A 26,107-nucleotide genomic window follows, 5' to 3' on the forward strand; every position below is an offset into this window, starting at 1 on the left:
TTGATTTACCATTAAAAGGATTTAATAAATCAGTCTTCTGTTACCTAGAGAAGTCCTAAAATTTATTCTAGGTCAACCATAAATTTTGAATTACTACAGCACAGCAATTTATTGGTTGTTCTGATATAGACAAGATTTATATTTTTTTAATTTAAGAAAGATTAAAAAAATAAATGTAGCAGTAGCTCTTCATTCCACAATATCTTCAGCTTTTACTATACATCAAAAGACAATGAATAAAGTAATTTCTTTTAAACGTAGACTTGTAGTGCTACTGTTCACAATAATAATAATAATAATAGTAATAAACATTATAGTCTCTACAACCCTGTAATTCTACTGCTAGGAATTATGTCTTCTCACTAAGGTTTTTGTGGCTTAATTGTCTTCATGTAATATTGATATCTGGTACTTGGATGTAATTAAGAATAGGGGAACCATTCTTAGAGTACTATTCCAATCCATTAGGTAAATTTTCTCACTATGATATGAAAATTTTCATCTACTTAATTAGCACACCTACTTCTTCCATGCCTAAGTGCACCTAAGCTGTGTTTTGATGGCCCAAGGAAAGGAAAAAGAATCCACAACACATCAATTATGCTTCCACTCAGTTGTACAACTATTTTAAAATGTGTGAACAGTTAAGACAAAATTGAAAAATTACCATAATAGGCTTTTGACACTTCCCTGCTTAAGCAAAAATTAATTCTAACTCCCTGTTTTTATGCAAAGCCTTTATAATTTCTCTAATCTCAAGTTCCCACGAGAGAGAACACAATTCTTTCAACTACAAGTATGTGAGGCTTGGCATCTTCTCTTTTTAGTTACGCAGTTTATTTGATGGAAGTCTAAACTGCTAAGCCTCCCTTTGTGCTTAATATAAGCCATCCTCAGTGGAAATACAAGTTAATTTAAGTAAAATGAAGTTTTAGGAAGGATGCATTCTCTTGTGCAGAAAGCCTCACTAAATCAAAACTTTTTTAAATGCAGCATCTGTTTCCTGAATTGCTCTAGAACCTGTAATAAAATAAACTAAAAAGAAGAAAAAATTTTAAAAGATATTTTTACATATAAAACATCATAAACATAAAATCAGACAAATGAAGCAGCTTACCTCTCATTTTACTGTGTTTTGCAGCCTCACCTTGTATTGTACATGAAGACACTCTTGCAACACAATGAATTAGCATGTTTCAAGCATCATCTGTTTTATTAATGGGTCACTATTATTAAAACCTACTGCTTGTGCATCAGCTGTACTGTATTGCTGGGATACAGTGCCATACACACTAAGCTCTGTAGACCACATCCTAAATTCACAGTTATTCCACAGCCCTGCTTAGCCCTGAAACACACCTGAAGCATTTGTACATCACACACTTTGCTTCAGCAAAAGTCAGGGGTCTATTCTGATGCCTACAAACCTATTAAGGTCACAGATGGCTTGTGCAGTTCTTTAGTCTGTTCCCATGAGAGGCAGAGGTTTATTATTTGCATACCATTATGTACTGAAAAACCTATTCAGTTATCCCCACTGGAGACAACTCACCTCCCTGCCCTAAATAGCATTCACTTTTCCAATATTCGAAGGAACAGCAAGTAAATGGGACCCAGTGCAGACAAATCCAAAAAGGCTCAGAATATCTAAGCATTTCAACTTACAAATAACAAATGTGAATGAATGCAGACCAATATATCACATAAAAATATAATGGAAGCAAGGAATGATGAAAAAAGTGAATTATATGCTTAAGAGAGGACTAAAATGTTGAGAGCGAAAATGGCTGAAGAGATAATTTTAGGAAAAAAGCTGACATTAGCCAAGCTTATTATGACCACAAGAGAGCAAAGAGTCTCAAAGCACAGAACTCACTTAAAAATAGCCTCCCTACATTTGCAGTGACAGCAGCAGTTCTAATATCATCTGCCCCAAACAAAGTGAGACAGCTATTGATGTTTTACCTATAGCAGGGTGCAACAGCTGCCATGTTGTCAGTAACTGAGACCCATGGGACCTGTACATGTTGGTCCTTCAGTACCAGCTGCAGTACTGTGAATATTTGCTGTAATCACAAATATGTTCTTACATGCCCTAATTGTCCTGCTCAGTTTTATTCCCCCCATAATTACGATGTTTTGAATAAACACCTCCCAGCATCTGCTCAAACCCTTTTTCTACTTATCCTTCCTGATGTCAATACAGTCACAAAGAAGGGAGAATATATATAAAGTATTTGTGTGCTTTGTGCAGAAAGTCAGAAGAGATTAACATAATGGTCCTTTACAGCCTTAGTCTGCAAATCAGAACCTCGCTGTTAACCTTGGTTTGCTTTTTGCCAACCTGCTATGTGAAGTTTACTTCAAGCTCTAAGCATTTCTGAACCTGTCTGTTTCTGTAAAGCTCCGAGCACAGATAAAGCACAATAGAAACAGGAACCATCGCCTTGAAATCATGGTTGTGAGCAGATCCTGAAGAACAACAAAAGGGGATCATGGCACAATCAGTCCCATGCCAAAACAAAGACACAGAAACATCAATAGTGCCTATTGAAAGGCTTGTGCACACAGGATCTTCAAACACGTGGCTGCTTCAGCTGACAAGAAGCAAATCAATTTTTTGAATATAAGGAATATAATAATAATTTTTTGAGTCCATGGCTATACCGTTAGTACCAACCCTTGAAATGCAGTTATTTGAAGTTCAGATGAGTAAACCCCAGAGATCTACAGCACTCTATAAAGCCTGTCATGTTACAGTCATTTCCTGAACATCTTCCTTCATTTTACATCTTAAATAGTGCTTATTAAAGAGAAACGGTTACAGGAATTACCTCTTAAAGAAGCTGCAAATCCAGTGCAGCACCTCTAACAATTATAGCTACCATAGAGCCAGGGTATCTTTTCATATATTTTTAATAGTACATCTGACAATTCTATATGCTGGTGGGTATGAAACTGATGTCTCATAATCCACAAAATGGATGAGGCTACAGTCACATATAAAGCCTCATATTAGCAGTATTCTCAAGGGCAAACTGAGCACTCCCATGATATGCACAAAAGCCTCAAATTTATTTCCATTTTAACTTTCCACAGTAACAGCTATTTTTACTCTCATCTGCTCATGAACAATATAAACAAAAACTGTCAGGAATACAAGTACATTTTATCAGTTTTAGGTGATACTACATATCCTAGTTGGCTTTAGAAATTCCGTAGTCACATACCCAGCCAGGATGAAAAATGCCCTTTTTTTTCAAGCAGTGCTTTGCACCATTGCTGTGCTTAATGAGCACAGGACTCCACCAGCACTGGTGAGAGTGAAGTGTGGCCACTTGAGGGGCAGCCCCTTAAATTGCTCCAAGCTGTCTGTCAAACTGATCTCCCATCCTGTGCCAAAGAAGAATGGAGATAAAATGCCAATCTGTACATGTCAGAGTTTCACAGGCTCAGAAAGAGAAAAGAAACATGACCTCTGAAAACTGAGAGATGAGAGTTAAAACTTCTTTGTCCAAACTGCAGGATCTGGACAGCCTAAAACATTTTGAAAACACTGCATCAGTTGCCTGCTACTGCATCTCCCTGAAGAGGAGACTGGTTTTGAGTGAGAGCACGGCCTGGGGGTTGCTGTCACCTTGCTGGGAGCCATTTCTGTGAAGAGGGGATAAAGTCACATTCCAAGATGTGACAGCAGAGACTGGATTCTACTGATGCCCAGAGCTCATAATGTACATACACATCAAAGAGAACATATTGAGAAGTGCTCAATGAACTGTTCTTAATAGTGTGTAAGAGGAAAACAGGCCATTCTTTAAAATACTCTTTGGTTTCATGTTTTAAAAATGCAAGGAAGGACATAAAGTTGCATGTTTTAATGCATAAACAGAGAAGAATGGGTGGAGTATGCATGCAACAGTTCTGGTAAGAAGAAGCTACCAAACACCATCTCAAATGTCTCTGGGATGCTGGAACAGGTAAAATTTCCCCTTCTTGGCTTACAGAAAATGTTCAATGTGGCATTTCTAGTATGAAACAGTTAAAAACAAGAACCACACAACTGACTGTTCAGGTTCCTCATGCAAGATACCTTCCAATGCATTTAGTTATCCAATCCATTGTATTCAGCTATAATTGAAAAAATCTAATACTACATTCAGTTCCCCTGTAATGCTTGGTCAGCAACAAAAAACACTCACGGTTCTTTTCTGGCTCTGCTGAGCAGTGCTGTGTACAGACAAAGGAAGTGCTCCCCATGCATTAATACTTTGGCACTCCAGCCATACAGAAACAAAGGTCCCCATAATTGCTGCTAAATTTTTAAGATTTGGGGGGCAGCATTTGAAAGAAAAATAATTCTCAGATAGTTATCTTTATTCTGTCTTGAAGACTAAGAAGAGATTCTATGTAATATTTCAACAACAAAGAGATAAACCAGCAGAACTTCCCCTGTGGTTGAGAAACAGTAAAATAATGGTCCTGTATAGGCAGAGAGTGATCACCCACAAGAGCCCTTTAATGGGAAGATGGAAGAGAAGAGACTGTTTTACTACATCTCTGTTTCCAAGAAGGAAGATCATGGTCAGATGAAAAACAACAAAACAGAAGCAGCCCTGTCTTGTCAGTAAAAGCAAATGATCGGTAATTAGTGCTAACTCCACATCATGGTATTCTGTGATTGGAAAAAAACTGATGAGAAAAACAACAGCAAATTTTAAAAATTAGGTTGTCTCTATTTTACAAAAATAATTTATGCTGTACTCAGATAAACTGTATTTCAGGAATGTTATGAAGTTTCATGTGGCTAATGAGCTATGTAATTTCTGAAGAAGAAAAGAAGAGAGACAACCTTACTGTTTGTGTTGACTACTGGATTACCTTTGAAGGTCTTGAGTACCTGTCTCTGCAGTAGTTCACTAGATTAAAAAAAAAGCCTGAAAAATCTCTGGTTTAATGATATGCCAGTAAAAGATCTGTACCATTTTAACCAAGTCAAGATTGTGTTTGGTGATTTCTTGCAGTGAGTCAGAGAAACGGGACTGTGCCATTCTTAATATATTACATGACTCATACACATAGCAAGATTCTGCATCTCAACTTTTTGAATCAAACTTAGGATTAGAAGAAATCTTAGGGAGTGAACTTCAAAGCACCTATATGCACCAAGTAGCACAAGGTGTTGGCAGGAATAGGAATACCTCTGCTGCTCTATGACATATTTGGTTTGGTTGGCAAATGCAGTAATAGTTCTTTTTCTTCTGATCCTTTTTAGCACCAAGTTTTCTACTAGATAGCATTCAATTTAAAGAAAGCTCAAAAGATTTAAGGAATTCCTAACTTATGCAGCAGTAACAGAAGTTAAGTCTATATATTGTTTGCAATTTAGGGAAAAAGCAAGTTCCTATGTGCTGGATGACATCCAGTCACGATTCCACTTGAGACCACTTCCATTATAGTTATAAAATGTAGCCAAATCACCTCTGGGTTAAACAATTCACAAACATATGTTTAATACAGAAAAGAAATGGAAAAACCCCAAACATAGCAGACACATTAATTTCTAACTCCAATACATCCCAAGTGCCCTAGATGAAAAAAGGTTCAGCAGAAGGGGTACAGCACACCTGGGTTTAGCTCTGCATAGAATGCCTGAGCCCCAAAAACCACTTCAGGTGAGCTGGTGAGGAAGAGCACACAACACATTTCCATTATGTGCATCAGAAACAGCTTTTCTCACCTGTAGTCTGGACCACACAGGTGAGAGCCCCGGCAGGACAGGCTGCTGCTCTCCACTCACTCCAAAATGGCCACAAGAAGGGGCCATGGCAAGGGGACAACACTTGTCTTCAGCACGTTGCTCAGCACTGCAGAGGCAAAGCCTGACCAGGCAGGTGTCCTAGGGCAGGCTGAGATGTCACAAGGCTTGTTGGTGGGAAGCCAAGCGATGTATTTTGTTAAAATAAAACTGGACTCTGAAGTCAGTGTACTTTTTAATATTTGGTATGAAAAATTCAATTTTCAATCATCCTGACAAAATCCATTTTTGACAAAGAAAAGCATCCCTGCCTAGGCAGACCTGTGTCTGTGCTAGCAGGTGCTGCAGAACCTGGACCTTTTGGTGAAAGGCTGTATTTTATCTCTGACATCCTTCAGCTGAATACCATGACCAGAGTTCTAAAAAGCAAGCTATGCTTCAAAGTTATTTTAAAACACAGCTACATGAATGGTTTTTCAAAGAATGTATAAATAGCTGTGTCTAAAACTTTGCACATCAAACCTGAGACATGAAAGTATTACAAGTTGTTTTTGAACCTCTTAGCCTGTAAAGACACAGTAAAATTCAAGTATCATTTATCAAAGTACTTTAAAATTTTTAATAAATTAATATTCATAAACAAAACCTCCTGTCTGCATGAAAAATAAAAATAAAAATCTGGGTTATTGTTGTGCTATTAAACACCTTGCATACTTAGCCAAAGTACTGAACACTAATGGCTTTATAAAACATTTATAGGAACAAAGACTCCACCATCAGGACAGAAGCAGACTGGGAGTGAGGGGAACTCCCTAACTGTATAAAACACCAAAGAGCAGCTACAAGGCAATGGGCAAGGAGCTGAATTTTAAAGTTGTGTTTCAAGAGTGTCTCACCATGTGATGGGTTCCTTTTCATATTGAATGTTTCACACAGATCGTAAACCACTTTAATGTTTGTGAAAATATTTTAAGTCTGAGAGCTAAAATTGTTGTGTTATAGATAATAAAAAGATACTTCAAAAAAAAAATCCATACAACATAGTGTGTTCTATTTTCTTAAAACTGTTTCACCAATTTCTGGCAAATGCCGCCGAAGAAAACCTCTGTCAATTAAATCAGCATGAAACCAGAATAACAACAAAAAATGCAATAAACTAACCACCCTCTACAACGTGAAAATGAGGCCCTGAGAATCAACAAAAAATTGATCTTCAAAGCAAAAGGATTTTTTCTAGGGGAAGGGTGGGGTGGGTAATGGCTGCGAACTTGTCACAGAAGCACAGAAATGATGGAAACAACGGCCTTCCTGCAAGAATTACTGCAGAACTGCAACCCTGCAGGATCCTTTGATGGCCATCAGGCTGTGCATTTTTAACTCTGGAGATGCCCCTCCCATCATCTTTCATAAATTTCCTGTTTAATTTCCCTATGGTGACTGCAGCCAACACCCTCAGAGCAGTTCCCCCTCACTCCCCGAGGCTGGAGCGAGCCAAGCTCCCGGTGATCCACCAGATCCTGGAACAGAGACATCTCCTCCAAGGGTCAGCACAGCTTCCCAGCAGCTCCTGCAATTCCTGAAGGCATTTGCCACTGAGCCTTCTCATGGACAGGCAACACAAAAACACAGGTTAAAACTTCTACAAACCGAACCAACTTATCTCCAAAAGGATACTCTATCTAATTGAATGGATATTACATGTAACATTCCCCCCATGAAAAAAATACCTAAGGAACTCCTTATTTTTAAGTAAATCTGCAACTGTAAACCATGTCAGATTTCAAGTAAATTGTGCAATTTCCACTATAGGCTGCAAGTCACTTTCCTGAAATATCATCCTGGTTTAACAGCATGTACATTTATCTGCTTAATGGTTTGAAATGGACTAAAATAAGTATGCAAGTTGATTGTGGTCTGAATTTGCTGTTTCATTTTGTTTTCAATTATAATACCATCAGGATATCTGGTGTTTATCTGCTGAAATGTGCCTTTCATCAATAAAACATTCTTCCATCAGTAAGACATCTATAACAATTTAAGTCTCTTCAATATCCTAAATCCTGATTAGGCCAAATATGTTAACACACAGTGACATTCCAAGCACAAGCACTGGCACTGAAGTTAGGTACTTTTATTAAAATGATTTGCTGAACTGCAAGGCCAGCAATGAATATAATTTATGATAAATGGAAACAATCTTCTCAAATGCAGTTTGCCCTGTTCTTCCACCAGACCTGTTTTGACTAAAGACAAGTGCAGAATTAAAATAATTGTTCCTTTTTCTCCTCTTTCTAGTTTGGGTTTTGGTTTGGGGTTTTTTTTTGGCCTTATTCTAAGTAGCACAAACTTACTGTAAGTAGCAGCATTGTATGCATGGCTGTACAGAGAGAATCTCATTAAAAAGGCTGTCTCATGTGGGCATTACTCTGAAAGTTCTACTTTTACAAGTTTATATTAATGACTGCATTCCTTTACCAAACACTAGAGACTTTTTATTTCAGTTAAAAGCACAAGGAGTATTTTAGTAGCATTTAGGAGAATAAATTTATCCAATTTTAAAGTTGGATAGTAGTAGTGGCTATGTTGGCTAAAATGTATAATTAAAATGTACTTTATACATTACATTAATTTAGGATACCTGTCCACCACTGTGAAATTTTAATGCATATTTATGCTATAAGTACACAGTACTGATGCTGTTACGTATGTCTAGAGTTTCTATGTATCCATGTGGATACAGCATCATAAAACACCACAAATACTATTCACTGTTTTTACTCTTGTCACTTTTTGGTTTCTTATAATTTCCTTCTTTATTCTTAGAGCAAAAAAATCCTTTTTCATATAAACAAGGCCCCCGCACAACTTGTCCCAGTTGTGCCAGGTCCCTCAGCAGAAGGGTACAAGGGGTTCTCAGCAGAGCTAATTCAGCACCATGCTGGTGCAGTGATGCTCAGTGGTGGCAGCTCAGCCAGGGCATCGGCCTCACACACACCAGGGCACGGTGCCAAACTCCTGTCCCCACAGCTAAAAAATGTTCCTTTATTTGGCTTCTCTGCATCCAAGACATTCACAGTTCTGCTGGGTCTGTTCTGCTGCCTTGTGCAGACCCCAGCTCTGTACTACTGGCAAGTTCAGCAAACAGATAAGAGCAGATAAACCCAGCTTTTTGCCTTTGCACAGCACAATACTCTATTGCACTGTAACACACAGTGGCCAAATGAACACTCTGTGCTTATTACCCACCTAATGCTGTAAAAATATTGCTATGACATTTGGTCTGCTTGACCATTTTAAAGGTTAATTCTGTTTCCTATTTGAGCTTTTCCTCTAGGTGAGCCATTCCATGCACTTTCTATTTACTGATTCCAAACAACCCCCAAACTGTTTCATTGCTCACTCTCACTGTTAAGAACATATTGACTGGCTGCCTGCTCTGCTGTTTAATTCATTTATGCTGAGAGTCAGGCATGAAGACAGAATTTTAAATGTGACATTTGCAGGCTGTTGGGTCATTTGAAGCTCTGACAACACCAGGGAGTTCCTGACATACAAACTGGTCCTGATTTCCAATCTTCCATGTTCTGAACACATCAGAAATTCTTCCCAAAGGTGCAGATTTCAGCCAAAAGTTTTAAAATCCCTTGTGCTTACAACTTGCAGGAAAGGCTTGTACACTTTAAGGTTTTAAAATAAAGCTTATGTTTCCTTTAAGGTAAAACCAGCACTGCCTGCAGCATGAGACTCAACGCTTTAAAACACTTATTGACAAATGTATATGGGAAGATCTATGATAAAAATTAATACACAAAAAGTTGTTTACCAAATTCTATTAAGGGACTGAGTGGACTTTTATTTGATCCTGTTGATCTTGAAGCATTTAAAAACAGCTGAGTCTCAAACCACAGCTTTATCTAACATTGCCTATCTGACTTAGTGCTACTCTGACCACTACCAACTCCCAGTTTTCAGTCTGGAAATTCTTCTTATCTCAAGGCAGTGAACGGACCGCACCATTTTGCCTCCCAACATGAACTGTCATTATCTTCCCCAAATTTCAGGTCAATTTTTCAGAGCATACTTGATTACCTGGAAGATTCCATACAGCCAAGATACCATTAGGAAAACAGTAATGTGACCTGTTTAGCCCTGACTTAAGAAAACTGTAATTACTTATCCCTGAAGCGGAATTCACATCTATAAAGTTTAACAATTATTTATTTTATTTTGAGAAAATTCCAAATGACTGCAACAGAATAGGTCATTTAGCCTTCCTTTAAGGCATCCCCAAGATGGGGAATGCTAAGTCTCCCCAGTCATGTTTGACACAAGTTTTGTGTCCTGTTTGCCATAAGCTTTTCACACAACAGGCAGAGCTCTCTGTGGCTGACAGCAAAGAATGAGGAGACACCTGAATGCAGACTGGGTACCTGATCTACCCAGCAGGGTGGATGGAAAACCAGGCCTTGAACTCTGAGATAAGAGCAAGAAGGGAATGAATATAGAATCTTCTGCACAGAAAAGATCTCTTCTTCCTCCTTGCCATGAATTGGGGGAGACATGTTACAATAAAAACTTGAATTCCAGCTCGTATGTCCACATCATCCCTCATTTGTTTACTTAAATCAATAGCACAGTATTGCATTTAAATAAAGACAATGTTAGAAGGCACAATCTAGGAAAAATAGAAACCTTTTTTTTTAATTGTGCAAAACAAAAAGCAAACAAAAAAAACCCTGCTCAAAGCAGAAAGTATGATGATACTGCTATAGTTAGAAATAAAATGGTGCTAATTCAGAATTGTATTAGGAGGAAAGATTGTTTTCCCTGCTCAACTCATCATGACAATTATTCCATGATAATGACTCCATACTTTGGCTGCCTTTTCAGGAAGGGGAATATGATTTAGGTCAAGATGCAAATTGAGAGAAATTAATGGATTTTTTTCTTTTCTATCAGCAGACACACAACAATTTTGACAAGGAGCTCTGAAGTGTTAACCATGTCATACAGCAAGCATCTTTTTGTTGCCATGTTCAGAATGAGACTTTTATAATTTAATAGTTGTCATCTGAACAAGAGTATCCTGTTTATACATACTTCCAGCATGAGGACATTAATTCTGTGTGACCTAGAAAAGCAGTTTAAGTATTACAGATGTTCTTTATTTTCAAAGGAATTTTTAAAATAGAAAGACTTACCTGGTGTATTATTTGAGCTACAGGAAGTTGTTCAGCATATTTTAGTGGCTCTGTTGCCAACTCCTCCTCTGGAAACCTAGGAAGAAAGGAAGTTCATGTTTGTCAAAGTTAGTACAATGTTTACCAAATTAAATTAATGAAATTAAGTGTTTCAGGATACTGTTTTGCTTAAGGATGAAGAATATGTGTATTTTGTGACAATAATGGAATGTATTTCTTATGAAGTTGAGTAAACAGAAATGTTCATAACATTGTGCATTTTTTCCCTGACATAAAGCACAAATTTAGCAGCAGAAACCTAAGAAAACCTTTAAATTTCATTTTAGGTGAACAAGGACTGGTGAAACCTGGATTGAAATCCCCATGGAAAAAAGTCTTATGCATTTACAGAGCAGATTCAGCACTGTTAACAATACAAGCTTCTTCACTCAATCCTGCCAACATAATTCAAATATGACCATCTCAAAAGGCAGGAGGGATTATTCACCATTTCCCATTTTTGCTGCAAGTGCACAGCAGTGTTTAGATGTGGTAGTAGTTCAACACCACAAATATTCAGTCATTTGCCAGTACAGTAGTGTGTAGTCCTGGTTATCAAAAAGCCAAAAAGTTAGTGTGGAAAAAAAATAGAGTGAATACTTCCCAAGAATATATATCATAACCCTTTAAACTTCGAATAAACTGTGGTGGCAGCTGAAGAATTGGAATCCATAAGCAGTGTCTTAAAAGAATATTTACATGGTAGTAGATAATATGAAAGCATGTTTTAAACCCTTCAACCATGCTGCTTTCATCTACTGGAGCTGCACAGCATGTGTTACATTTTCAAAGTATCACTCAAGTTTTTCATCAGCCATTCCTCTATTTTTCTGAAGACTTCTGAATATAGGAATTTGAGCACTATGACAAGAAGTGAAGGGAAAAAAGATCCTGAAAAAACAAGGTCCTTCTCTAAGCTGATGTAGAATATTTTCCAACAAAAACTGTGGCCAAGACATTATTTTTCAGGCTCAAACCTTATACCTATTCTAGTCAAAAAGGATCCATACCTGCTGGGTTAATTGACCTGCAGACCAGCTGCCAGGTAAGAGTCAGAAACTCCAGGTTTAGTGTCTGCACTGGGAGTCAACAGGCTGTGGAAAAACAGAGGACAAAGTGCACATCTCTCCCCTTTCCCACTACTGAATTTCTGCTGTGGTTTGAAAGGCTTTAAGCTCAAATAAGAGTCTGAATATCCAGAAATTTGTAATGAACAGAGTATGAAAGTCTTACTGTATAAGAAATTTAAAAGCAGAGAACAAAAGAAACACAGCAATATTTCAAAGATCATAGTGACAGCCTGCCCAGAACCGTTTAATGTGCTTAAGACAAATTAAATAAGCAGGCTCTGAACTGCTGAAGCTGGTCTACAGATAGAGCTCATTTACTGATATGGTTTTTAGAGTTTTGGGATTATTATGACAATGATGAATTAATACTTTTAACATGAAATACACTGCTGTTGTAGTCCAGTGCAACCATCAGAGCTTAGAGGGGGCTCAGCAACTCCACCACAGAGTACAGAAGAAGTCTTTCCACTCAATTCCTCCCTACTTTCTGTCATTGGTCCTGATTAGCAAACACACCACAGTCAGTGTGAATTGGAGATTACTTCTGTTCTGCTGGGAGCCTGTCAGCTGACACAACACCTTGATTTATGGATACCAGCTACCTAAGCCCATCTTTTAGTCATAGTTCTAGATATGAAACAACTGTACACAAAACACAATATTCATCAATATCTTGAATACTTATCTCTACAGTTTTTACAGGGACACTGCAAATATGGGGAAATAAAAAAAAAAAGAGTTTCTCAATTCCCAAAATTAAAACACTTGAAGCTGAAAGTAACAGCTAAAATTACTATAAATGAATTTTATCAGAAATGCAAAAAAAAAAAAAAAAGAGCTTGTCTGTCTGTTGTGTCAAGGACCTTGTACATTTGGCAGTTTTTCTTTGTAGATGAAATCAGCATTCCCTTGCATTGTCAAACACACTCCTTGTCAACTGCAAGAAAAAAAGACTTTCCTTCAAATTACAAAGGATTAAAAAAGATAAAGAAAAACTATCAAGATAATTTTAAGCCTTAGGAAGCTTAACTAAAAAAAAAAAAGAGGAAGGGGAGAGTAGTATAAACATGCATTTTGAAGTAATTAGATTTAAATTGAAATTACGCTGATAGGAGCCTTTCAACATCAAGAAAAGACATTTTATTTTTTTCTAATTTACTTTCTGAAAAAAAAAAACAAGCCACTTGAACTACACTATATTTTATATGTAAATGAATTATAAAATATAGATTAGGTAGGTGGACATTCTAATGTATTTAAATAAACATCTACATTTATATACCCACACTTTAAAATGTTTACACACACACACATGTGTTTTGGAAGAGAAGTTCAGAACTGTTTTCTCAAATTTTTTGCTGTAATGCCATGGACTTTTTGTATATGTGTTTAGTGATGTACTAACTATCAAGTCTACAAAAGACTTTTGGTTCTTCTCTCCTGCAGATAAGCCTAAAATCCCCTGCACGTGGGAACAAAGGGTGTGTTTTAACCAGTCATTTCTGTAAGAACTGAGACAGCTCAGGGCCAGTAAGATCAAACCCCATGATCCAGCTCACAAATGGATGAATTCTCTCCCCCAAAGCAGGGGCTGCATCCCCAACTGGCTGCTCCGGGCAGGTGCTGAACCACTCACAGCCATTCTCCAGCTGGGGAGAGCCACACTGGTGCCAGGGGCCACACTGACAGCGACACTGAGGTGGCTGCAGGACAGGATGCCAGCCGGGCTCACAAGCACAGCTGCAGCCTCACCAGTCTTTGAGGAGGTCAGCTTGGTTACCTTGCTCAGTTGTGCCATGGATCAAAGAAAGCCCATCAGGACGGTCTGTACCCAGCAGAAAGAAACCTGCTGCAAAACTGCTCCTTCATTTCAGCCCTAGGAATAGCAGCCCACCAGCACTCCTAGACTGGCAGAATGACCTGCAAAAGGCAGTCCTCTAAAGAAGAGCATAAGGGATAGAAAGGCCTAGTGGGGAGAAACAGGTCAACACAGAAGAGGATGTTCTACTTCCTCCTCTTTTGCAGGGTGGAGGAGGAGAACACGTCAGGATAAAGATCATCTCCCATACAATTCTTCTGACCTTGCCTCTCTCTTTCACAGAAGGACACAAGCAAATTGGTTACTCCCTCCAGAGATAATTTCCAGATGCCTGGGGATGCATTCCCTTTTGCTCAGAACTAGTTATGTCAGGAAAAAAATCCAAATACAAAAACCATCTCAGCTGATGGAATTTGTGCTCAAATCACATGTGGCAATTTGAGGCTGTAATTCCACTAAATTAGTTGGCCTCACTGTGTTTAGTTCATTCATATTTGACACTTAAACCTTTATAAAATTAAGGACTAATTTGTTGTAATACAGTTTTCTTTGTACGTTTAATTTCTTTCAAAACAATTATATTACAGAAACAAAGGCAGTTTTTCATGAATTAATTTTCCAGTAAGAAACAGTCCTTTCTGTCTCAATTGAGCATGACAGCAGAGTGCTGCCAACAGTGGCAAAGCAAGCTAACACAGTGGTGTACCAGCATATACAGCATCATGCCTGACAGCTGGTAATGCAAAGCATAAGGAGATCTTGATTTTCAGGGAGAAGAGTAGAAAGAATTGTAAAATCAGAAGAGAAGTGGGAAGCAGTAAGAGATAGCAGAAGAGGAGGATCTTGAAAAATTCAATTTAAAAGCTATTTTTATACTGCCACTCTGAGTGCTCTTAGATGAAGGAAAGTGAGCATGAAACAGAAACTGTGGAAAGTGAATCTAAATCCAGTAAAATGTGTCAAGATATTTGGTGAAATATCTTATTTGCTATTTATATTTGTATGCTAGCTCTTAAGGGAGACAGTCAACGTGTGCTAAAGAAAAATAAATTCCGAGCATGAGGAGGTGGCACATTCTCCCACAACTGCAAACACAGCCCATGGTCTTCTACACAGAATAGCTACAGTGGCTTTAGGGCAGAGATGTATTTTATCTTCTGCAAGTATTACAAAAATACAGGGGGGGAAAAGTACAACATGTGATCACTAACTGGTTTGGTCATGGCAGAAATGGGCTGTTAAGACATTTAAGGGACAGAAAAGTCTAGGTAACATAAAACCTGGCTCTCTGGGTTAATATAAACATTCACTAATATAACAAGCAGCACGACCAAGGCTAGTATTTCTTCCTTCTTATATGTTCTCTAGACTTGATGGCTCAGAAAGGTCACAGAATTTCACACCTATGACCCATATACAGGTAATAATGCACCTCCTTTGAAATTCCTGTTCTTTGATGGTAAGTCCTAATAAGGAATCAACTCTTTTGGAAGCTATCCAAACTGGAAGTCAGGGTGTGAACAGGGTACAAAGGGCTATCAGAGACAAAAAATGCATGAGAAGAAGGGGTTTGGGGATCACCATCTTTCTTTTCTGCAGACACAATTTGTACTACTTGAGTGCTGCCTGGCTTGTTTGAGACATGACTTCTGAGTAATGTGAATGAAAATGCTGGAATGGGCTGTGCTCCTTGTAGAAGCAGCTCTGAGCAGAAACATTGCAACTGCTTGGACAGTCAGCACGAGCCCGAGGGATGCAAATAACACAGCAGCGCCTAAACCTGATACCCAAGACTGAAAGGCTGAAATTATTAATCTAAACCTGTGTATAGCACTGATAGCTTTATTGACTGTAAATACAGGAACACACTTGCATCTGGCAATAAAAAGAAAACAAAATACCAGAGCTTTATGCACCACATCAGAAAAAGTTATTAGCTTTCCTATTAAAGAGAGGCTGAAATGGGCTATGTCGGGTTTGAGTGAATAGTTTTTAAAATTGGCCATTGAGAAATTTATCTACCATATCCATAGTACAGAAGATTAAGAATTAGACCTTGGACTGATGCCAGGTACTTGATCTATCTGTTAAATCCTAACTTCATACATATTTAAGAATTGAGTATGTTTAAACAACAGAAGCACTAAGATACATGGAAAACACCAGTGCTTGAAAAGGTGAGATCATGCTTAACTCTGGACTCAAGAGTGCGCTCATCAATGCTTTTCTCATCTTTATAAGAGAATGCCAGATTTATCTACAAGAATGTTTACCACATGGATAGTCACAAAGAAGAGAAGCAAATACTTGAGAGCATCATCATTCCAGGGACCTTCCTCACAACGTCTCCTTCCTGGCACAGTTTTTAAGTTAAAGGGTCGAAACTCAGTGTACATTTTCTTGCTGCAACCTTTGCTCAGGTCAGTGTGGATGTCTCCCTCTAAAGACCTAAAATGCAAACAACTTCCTTCACCCCACCCTAGTCCTGGGCTTTGGAATGCTGGGCAGCTGGAGGCTGGCCTTGGGGGACCTTGTAGGGCTGTCTCACAACAGTAACACTCATCTGTGCCCTTCACTGCTGTGCAGTCTGAACACCTTTGGATGGGAAAACCACTGCTGCACAGCCAAAGATGAGGAGAGGAGGGAGCTGTGGTGGAAATGTACAGGCATTTCACAGGCACAGCCAAGATTCTCTTCCACAAATGCTGTGGCTTCCACTCAGTAATGCTTGCAAATGGCAGACTATCAAAGACAGCTTCAAAGGAAGATTGCACAAAAATGAACAATAGAATATAAAGATAAAGGAAAAAAATAAATTGACAGTGAAAATATCTTTGATGTGATGAAAAACTAAATCAGTGTTAGACAAAATCAGTTTTATAATTTTTTGAAGAAGGATGCTACTGACTTGCATTGTGAAATAAAATTAACCACTTCAGCTTGCTGGCCTTTACAGAGAGACATTCCTGTGGAATAAAGTAGCAAAACATCTTGCAGTTCAGAAATACAAAATACTTTCTGTAATCTGCTCATTTCTTTTTAAATAAATGTGAAAGATTTTGACCCAAACTAGTCACACATACTTATTTCTGGAGTTTAAAAAATACCTGAAGTCTGTGAATACACAGCACTTTCTCTTGGACCTGATCACAAAAAGGTCTGCTGGTGTTCCCAGAGTCTGCCAGACATGAATTCATAAACTGAATAAAAACTGACTGCAACAAATGTTTCCTCTGTCTTTTTGTGATCCACACAATTTCCTATGTGAAGAATTTCAGGTGATTAACCTTTGTCAAGCCACATATTCTTAGCCATATTAAGATCCTAAAAAGAGGCAATAGAAATCTATACTGTGTTTTAACACAGGCTGACCAGTATTGTCTCTCTCCTCTTTTCTAGCCAATGACTTCTGCCAAAAAATGTTGCTGAAGGGATTCTCTGTTCTGCCTGCTCCAGAATTTTTATTCTGAGGCAAGACAGAGGGAAGGAATTAAAAAGAATATTAGCTTAAGTAAGCAGAACTGACTTTCCTGCTACTGGAAACCACATGACCTATAGGGCTTCATTTTGTTATCTCAACTATTCCACATTTTAGGTAAATTAGAAAATCTCTTTTGAATTAATTTAAAACTTCCACACGATGATGCTGCTGAAGCACAAAATGCTAATCAAAAGTTGGAGATAAAAAGACTAAGTCTCTCCTCTATCACTGAAAATCACCATTTGAGTCCACAGCTGAAAGTAGGTGCTCATGGTTTAATGCTAATTCATTCTCACAACAGGCAGGTTTTGTGGGGGGAAAAAAGAATACAAGCATCAAATTTCCCAGTCTTGGGCCATGTTTATAAAGACAAGTCCAGCAATATCAGAGGAGCTTCTACTGATCCTTCAAACCACTCAAAACAGAACACTGCCCACTTCACTGAGCAAATGTTTAACCCAGTTTGAAGTGTGTATGTGTTGTCCTTAAGAACCAGGGCTGCAAATTTGCCCCTTGAATCCACTCCCTCCTAATTGCATGGGGAATGTTTCCAAGAGTGGTTAAAAACCACACAGGTTATTAATTATCGCTCTGTGTCTGGAAACCTATGACTGAATTTCACAGTGATCTCAAAGAACAAAGAACTCTCCCATGCCACCACATCACACATCCAGTTTAAATACTGCTACCAGCACATGTTGGAATTATACTTTCAGCTGGATAAAGCACACTTGTTCATTTTTCACAACTGAAAGTTTATCCACAGTGCCTGATCTTTATGTAGACCAATTCAACACCACCTGCCAGTGCACTGCAAGTCAGGAAAATCAGTAGGAAGATGTTTTTAAATCAAAGAATTAACCTGGGAACAAGCCAGGATAGCAGTTCCATTATTTAGTGGCCCCAATTAGTCTTTATAGCAAAGTTGATTTTGTGTTTAATACTACTGTTCCTTCCTGCACATATTCAAACTAAACAACGTATCTGTATTGGTTTGTATTGTTACACTTTTCAACAATCACCTTCTAAAAACCCCATAATACACGTACTTTAAGTCCCAATATTTCTACACCTACAGAATATATTTATATTTTTCAGTTCAAGAGTCACATAATGTACAATCCAGCTATAATTTCTCATGAGACTGCTTAGTTCAGTACACAAATCCGTCAATGTAGCATTGTTCTCTGCTTCTTCTCTACCCAAAACCATCCTCAGACCTTTTGCCTTACCCCCTTCATTTCAAGCTTCCCATTTTGCTTTTTTGACCCTTTACTCCAGTCCATCGAGGGAGGTAACCACAGAGAATTACAGAAGTTTTGTTTCTAAGGTACTTTCAGAGATCATCCAGTTCAGCCTCCCAACACGAGGTCAGCTCAGCCACAGCTTTGCCCACCTGAATCTTCACAACCTCCACAACCTCTCTCTACTAACTCACCCCTCTTTGCAAACATTTCTGCGCATGCACAACCTGAACCTCCCAAGCCACAACCTACAGCCAAGATCTCTTGCTACACAAGAAGAGTTTACCTTAACCACCTCTGTGACTGCATTCCAAACAGCTGCAGCCTGCTATTACATTTCTGCCTTTAAAGGGCAAGCAAGCCCAAATCCCTCAAGCAGCTCTCTCACTGCATGTGTGCCCTCAGCCCTGACCATCTTGGCAACCTCTCTCAAAATCTTTATTGAAGGGGAAGGCCAAACGCCAAACACAGTTTCAGGTAGGGCTTCAGCAGTATCAAAGAGAAATTATAACAGTATTGCTCAATCTGCTGATCAGACTCCTCGTGGAGCTCAGAAGGCAGCTTGTCCTTTTATTGATGGTGATGGCACTGGTGGCCATCAGCACCTCCAGGTCCTTCACAGCAGGGCTGCTGATCCTCCTGCCAGATCCCAGGCCCTGTGGATAAGACATTACAAGGGAAGGCACCAGCTGTCTGTCTACAAGGGTATAAAGGAGCATACACTGGTACCAGTCATAGAGACAGATTTTCTTAAAACATGCTATACCCTAGGTGCTCAGAAAATTAATCATAAAAATTACAGTTTTGGGCTTTTGAGAAATGGTTTACTGTGCAATCATGTCTCTCCTGAATACTAGATGTTGCTTTTGATCTTTTTTGCTACAACATGATCAGTAACACATTTCCATAATGCACAAAACCAAGATACACCAAGAGCTGCAGAACACTACACTACAAAATTTAATCAACTGTTTTCCCCTTTTTCACCAGTGCTGTTCTTCTCTGTAGCCAACTCTAAGGGTTCTAAGAGTGGCCACAGCAGATAGAATTGAGTAGCACTCCAGTCAGCCAGCAATAAATGCTTTTTTGCTCCTGTCAATGCATGTACCTATGTAACAATATATTGCTAACCACTTTAGAAGGGCTTTGCCTCAAAGAAAGCTGCATAGAATGTATGTAGCTCTTAAGCTTTTTATCAGTCCTTTTTTCATCTCTGGGACCATGATTTTCTTTTATTTATAGATGACTTGTGCCCTACTTTTGTCTGCATTCTGGTTTCTTTGTTCTTGTTAATGGCAGATGAAACCTCCAGTTCACATACAAACACTTAGACATTATATTCTCTGAGGCCAAGGTATTGCAGGTTACTGAATCTGCTGATGTTGAAGAATCTATTGATGTTTGATTCCTTAAAGCAGCCATCCTTTTTCTTCATATTAGTATTTTATGGTCTGCCTTTCTGTCCTCACTTATTTCACAGTATTAGAACCAAAAAAGGACTTGTCTCCTGTCCATCACAGACTGCTGTATACTAACCAGAGTGTTCTATATGAAGTTCAGTACTTTACAAACTTTATAGCCTTTAAGCCCATACAATTTAAGTAATCCCAGGAACAAAAGCAGAAGCAGCAAATCATACTTATCCTGGGTCAAGCACATGGCATGCCACTTGCCAGCCTCCCAAACGGGCACACAAACTTGGGAACTTCCCTGCCTATCCAGGTAAGCCACTAGGTCTGAGGCCTGAGGGACAGAAAGAGGGACTTTATACCCTTGTGTTCAATTCAGTGCTGTACTAACTCCAGTATCTGTCAGCTATATCTACACAAGACACTTATCTGGATTTGCAAGCTATTCCTAGCCGCAAAGCCAAGCAATAGGCTGGAGAAGCCAAACCTCCAATATTCACAGGTCGTTTCTAATCCAAATACTTGACACAAAATCTGGCATCTCAGACACCTGCCAAGTCCAGATTTGTGATTACCTCGCCCCTCTTGCTGGGAAGGGACAGATTCAGTAGATCAGAGCGTGCCACAGGCTATCAGCACCCTTTCTCTCTGCAGTCTCCCAGGGACAAGAAGAGACAAACAGCTCTGAGGGCTACAGGCATGTCCCTCCCATTCCTTTCTTCTCAGTTACCTTAAATTCTCTGTACAGATTTAATTGTCTTACTGCAAGAGTAAAGAGATAAAACCATTTTAGTAGGGAATATTTATTTACAAAGTTTGCTTTTATTTACATATCAATTCTGCAGCATGGTAAATGCCAAGCAATGTTTAAGCAATCATCAAAGACTGTCTTTATAATGCAATAAAGCAAAAGCTACTTCCATGAAATTTAAGTTCCTAAAAAATTAATTAGCACATTTTTCAACAACATCTATATGGGTTGGACCCAGCTGACAGTAAAAATATGTTAGTAGAACTATTACACTAAAAAAATGTCAAATGAAGACTAGTATTAGATATTTTTGAAAATGGGATTTAAACTTTTAAAATTAAACCTTCAGTATTCACTCATGCCCAAACTTAAGCTGACCATGACTTTCTAAGACTGCCTTACAACAGTGGAGTACATACAACAAATGGGTTCACCTGGCTTTACTTTCAAAAATAAAACAAAAAAACCCAGCAAGTTCACTCTTTTGTCAGAGGATTATTCCATGTTGCTTCTTTTTAAACAAATGCAAGGGTTTACACAAAAATTATTTATAACTTCAACTAAGATTGGAGGCCTAGTATTTTTAACCTAATCTCAGTCTTTATCTCATTCTTATAGTCTGTCCTTCCATTATTTATAAGTCATTTTCTGCAAACATTTATAATCTACAGAACATCGCATCGGTAAATCTAAATGTTAAATGTATCTTATCAGTAGATACCAGCACCAAGAGGCTGTGTAAAGCAGAAATGATCACAATGCCAATCTGTCACTCAGTGTTTAGAATTTCAGCCTCTCAGTGCATCTTATGTTATGTAGAAGAACAAACTCTCCAGTGCTTTTGCAAGGTCTTTCACAATCCCAAACATACATATATGTGTGTGTGTGTTGCTGTGTGTGTAGACATGTATACATAAAACGGAACTTTGAAACTAAGACAAAATTAAAAGTTCATTTAGCAGAGATAATGAAGCCAGATTTCTCTTCTGATACCTTCAGATGGAATAAGTAGCAGTTAGAGAAACAATGGAACAACTCCAATTACAAGTAATATGCTTAAAAAAAACCCCTCCAAATTGAGAGAAGTACAAACAGGCCAGAGCCAAAAGATTTCATTCTAAAGAATGTTACATGCTACATTATCAAATATATGAAACCTATTAAAGAGTTTATATTCTGTCTTGCACCTTTTAACTTCATGTTTTACGTGTTTCATGGAGAACAAACTTCCTTTTTAAATCACCCATTTTCTCTCATATTTTCATGAATGTTCAATGTACCTGCCACCAAAACTGTTAGAGTGCTCTGAATGAGAACACCATGGTGTAAGCTGTGCATATGCAGATGTTCATTGCTCAGCTACAGTGGATCCTCACTCACAAGTGGCACTCCCACACGCTACTCCAATATAAGTAACATATAAGCAACCAAAACCATTGGCACTGGATTTTTGTACAGCAGGAATATCAAAGTATTTTAAGAGACATACCACAAGGCCCTTCTACTTGCATCATCATATAGATCAGCTCTGGGTTTGGAGTTAGTAATAGCCAAAAGTGCATGATGGCAATTGAGTACGCTGGTCCTCTGCCCAAGGAAACTAAGGAAAAAAGTATTTTCTTTCTGCATTTTAAGACTGGTATCTCTGTTGCAATTTTTCCATGTGCACACTGTAGAGGCTATACAGTACAACAGAACCTTACTGCAAAAATCATAGAGTATGTTTGTGGTTAGTGCATATATTCTTTATGGCTGCTGGTCAACTGAGATTTCATGGGCATGAGCTTTTTATACTTTAGTGTCTTATTTCCTAGAAAAAGAAACCCAGCAAAAAACCCCTATTAAAACACCAACCCCATACCACGCATTTGTCAACACTGGGATGAATGCGGCAAACACACCCATCCCAGCTGAGGAATACCTAAGTCACTCTGAAATGAAAAATTTCCATTTCAGTAAATACACTACACAGTAATACATTGAACTTTCACTAGAGAGCTGCTCAGTGTCTGCAGCTCTGTCTCATCCCAGAGTCCTGCCCTGCAAGGCCATGATGCGGTACTGAGCGACGCACTGTGCTCCCAGGGCGGGTGCAGGCCGGCACACAGACACCAGGGCAAGTGGCAGCAGGAAAGGGACAGCTCTGCTGGGCTGGTGGCCGAGCAGGAACAGCACTGACTGCCTGCAGCACCTGCAGCACCAACTGCCTGCAGCACCTGCAGCACCCACTGACTGCAGCACTCACTGACCTGCCCTTCCGCACCGCTGCCTTCCCGCAAGAGCTGCAGCCTGCAGTCTACAGGGAAGCCATACAAACTCTGCTAAAACATGATTACTGACTAGAACATGAGAGTGCTGATGGCTCTCCACAGGCAGAAATTCCTGGGGTCTTCCACTTATCTCAAGAAAGTGAGGTTTCTTGTTAGTCAAAAACTTTTGCTACTGATCTTATGGCTATAAAAATATGTTGACCACGTATGGGCCACTGCACCTTCAGTAAAACCACCACTGCACAAAAGGTCTTTTCCATGGAGAGCAGAGGATATTGAAAGATTGTACAGACTGAATTTAAGACAATGGCATAGCCAAGCACAACATGAACTGGTAAGGTTATATTATAGTCACTTCAGGAGTACAATGAAGGTCTGGAATTTAGTTTTGTGGTTTTCTGTTTGTTTTTTTCTAAATAAAACATAACAGAACTACTGATCTCTTTGACATACACATTAACCCTTACAGACTAACCACATACATGATATGTCAAAATTATTTTCTACTGGAACCTTATTCACTCCACTGTAAATTGACAGTACCTTACTGTAACTTACTTTTTGAAATCTTTTCTTTGAACAAACAAATAGTTTGGACTGTATGTACACAGTAGAGCTATAAAGGTAAGCAAACCCAAAGGGAAACAAAGGATAAACTGCATAGGATAAACTGCAACAAGAGAGAACCTGAGGGGGAATACTCTAAGTAGATGCCAAGCTTGGAAATGCCTCAGTCAGCTCGTAGGAAGGCTGTTATGTGGACAAGACCAGGATAAGACAGCATTACAACTACTGTACAAAACCACAAATGAAAAAAACCCAAGTAAACAATCAAATAATATATTTTAGTTTGGTGAAAGACACCCTTTCCCCAAGTTTATTCATCTGGAGAAAAGTATTTTGCAAGGTGGTTTATTTACTTGCACCACCTAGTGGGGTTTAGTTTCATCTACCAAAATAGTCAGAGGTCAGTCAGTTGTGTTCCTACCTCATGATGTTAGTGACAGACTGCATTTTCTCACAATATAATGTTTCAAGCCTCCACAACCCATTAATAGCACTACACTGCTAAGTTCCCACACGTCTGTAAAAACACAGCATAACAAATGCAAGACAACAATACCTATTTTGCTTGTATTAAGTTCTGCAGCAACTTAAAAGAGATGTCACAGAAAACTGTTTCATAAAGTGGTGTTTATGAGTTTCAAACTCAAAGCACATGTCAACAGTACCTTGTCAAAGCATACCATACATTAACTCCAGAGTCTGAACACATTGTTAGGTGGTAACAAGGCCACACACTGAGATTTGGAAGACTTCTGCAGGACTTTTGAATCAAGCCCTTGGAAGAGGCAGGCACACAGTGCAAAGGGTTCTGCCTGCAGGAATGAGGGCTCATCAGACAGCAGCAACCCCTTGTGACATAGCCCAGATGCAGCAGAGCAAGCACCTCCACTGCCTCTGTCCTGGCTCCAGGGTGTTCCACCACACTTTGTGCTCCTTACCTGGCTGCTTTATAATTCTCTGCCCCAGCACAAAACTACTACATGAAGTCCAGCTACACTGGAAAAATTTATAAAGTCAAACCCCAGCCTGATAATAGACAGGAATTAATTAAATATGCCATGTAAGGCTTGTATTGAAACACTAAAATGATCTTGTCCAGAATGCATCCTTTTCCTGATTATTCCTAGGGAAGAACTCACATACTGGAGTGAGAAGTCTGTTGCATTTGATCTGGAGCAGAAGTCATGCTATAAAGTCACTACAGAACATTTTTAGATGAGGAAACTAAACAAGAGATCAGTGCCAAAATGCCTCTAGATCTTTCATGTGAATTTTGCAGAGAAGAGACCTTAAGCATTTACAGAAATTCACACCACCTTTCTTTCTCACAAAATTCATAATTTCATTATTTCAACTTAATCCGTTTCAGTTCTCACTTCCATACAAATGTGTATTTGAAACTCTAACAACAGCAGAGGAGAAAAAAAATGCTGTACCCACTTTACAATACGGAACTTATCACAAATGTTTCATTTGGATGCACAGGAAGACTTTGGGGAACTATGCAAGAATTTTTACCCTTCTATAAACTCCCACATGAGACCAGAGGAGAGTAAAATACTTTTGTTTCACAGTGGTTTATAAAATAACCAAAATCTGTTTGTTCAGAAACAATGCCTTTCTTTCCAAAAGAAACAGATGCCAGTAAGAACTGCTGTGAGTGCACGCAAAGCCCCAGGCTACAGCTCTGTCTAGGACAGTTAAGTACCATCTCCTACTACTCAGAATCATCTTCTAACAATGGGAGAGGATAACTCTGCTGCAGCCAAGCACGCAACAACAGTCCTTTGAAGAGAAGGCAAGAATTGAATCAGACTGTATTATAAAGAAAGGATAAAGTGTTTGTTGTTTTCCTTTTCATTCTCAAATTTCAAGATTGTTTCAAATCCTTATATGAAGGAGTTTTTCAGGACAGAATATTGAAGTGATTTTTTCATAGTTTTCTTATCTGGTCATGGTTCCAACATGGGCCATTTTGCTCTATGAGGACTAAGATCAAATTTAAGACAACAGCTACGTAGTCATTGGGAAAGAAAAGATGCTGGCCATTTTATCCCATGAACATTTGATGCTCACCCATATAAAATCAAATCCTACACAACTATGAAGCAATACGTAGGCAAAACACCAGACTTCTTACTCAATACCACTGCACTGCAGAATGCTGACTCCGTTCAGAAAGACAAAAAAGACAAAAGAAGTATGAAAGCTCAGCCTTTAAGTTAATTACTGCTATCCCCTAAACATATCAATGTAGCTGTTTCCTGAAATATTTGTCCATGAATTTTAAAGCTGCCTTTGCTACTCCTGTCCTGAAGAGCAGTGCTATGTGACCAAGAAGAACTCACACTAGTGTCACTGTGGGACCACATTTATTAGTAGGACTTTTGGTCATGTTTGTACCATAAAGGACATTTTCAGAGCCCACTCTTCTGCACAGATTAAGACTGCAGTTGCTCAGAAAACCATTTGTAAAAAAAAAAAGGTAAGAAAAAAACCCC

At 38.7% G+C, this 26,107-nt stretch overlaps 1 protein-coding gene across 1 annotated transcript in view; it reads right to left on the minus strand.

Moving 5' to 3' along the window:
- The window catches only part of PIGK (phosphatidylinositol glycan anchor biosynthesis class K), a 64,841-nt gene that overhangs the window by 11,839 nt on the left and 26,895 nt on the right, over positions 1–26,107 (minus strand). The window contains exon 10 of the mRNA XM_030953569.1: positions 10,957–11,032. Within this exon, the coding sequence (XP_030809429.1) occupies positions 10,957–11,032 (76 nt within the window). The remainder of the gene's footprint in view (positions 1–10,956; positions 11,033–26,107) is intronic.

This window comes from Camarhynchus parvulus, chromosome 8, assembly GCF_901933205.1.
Source record: "Camarhynchus parvulus chromosome 8, STF_HiC, whole genome shotgun sequence".
In the NCBI taxonomy this organism is placed as follows: domain Eukaryota; kingdom Metazoa; phylum Chordata; class Aves; order Passeriformes; family Thraupidae; genus Camarhynchus; species Camarhynchus parvulus.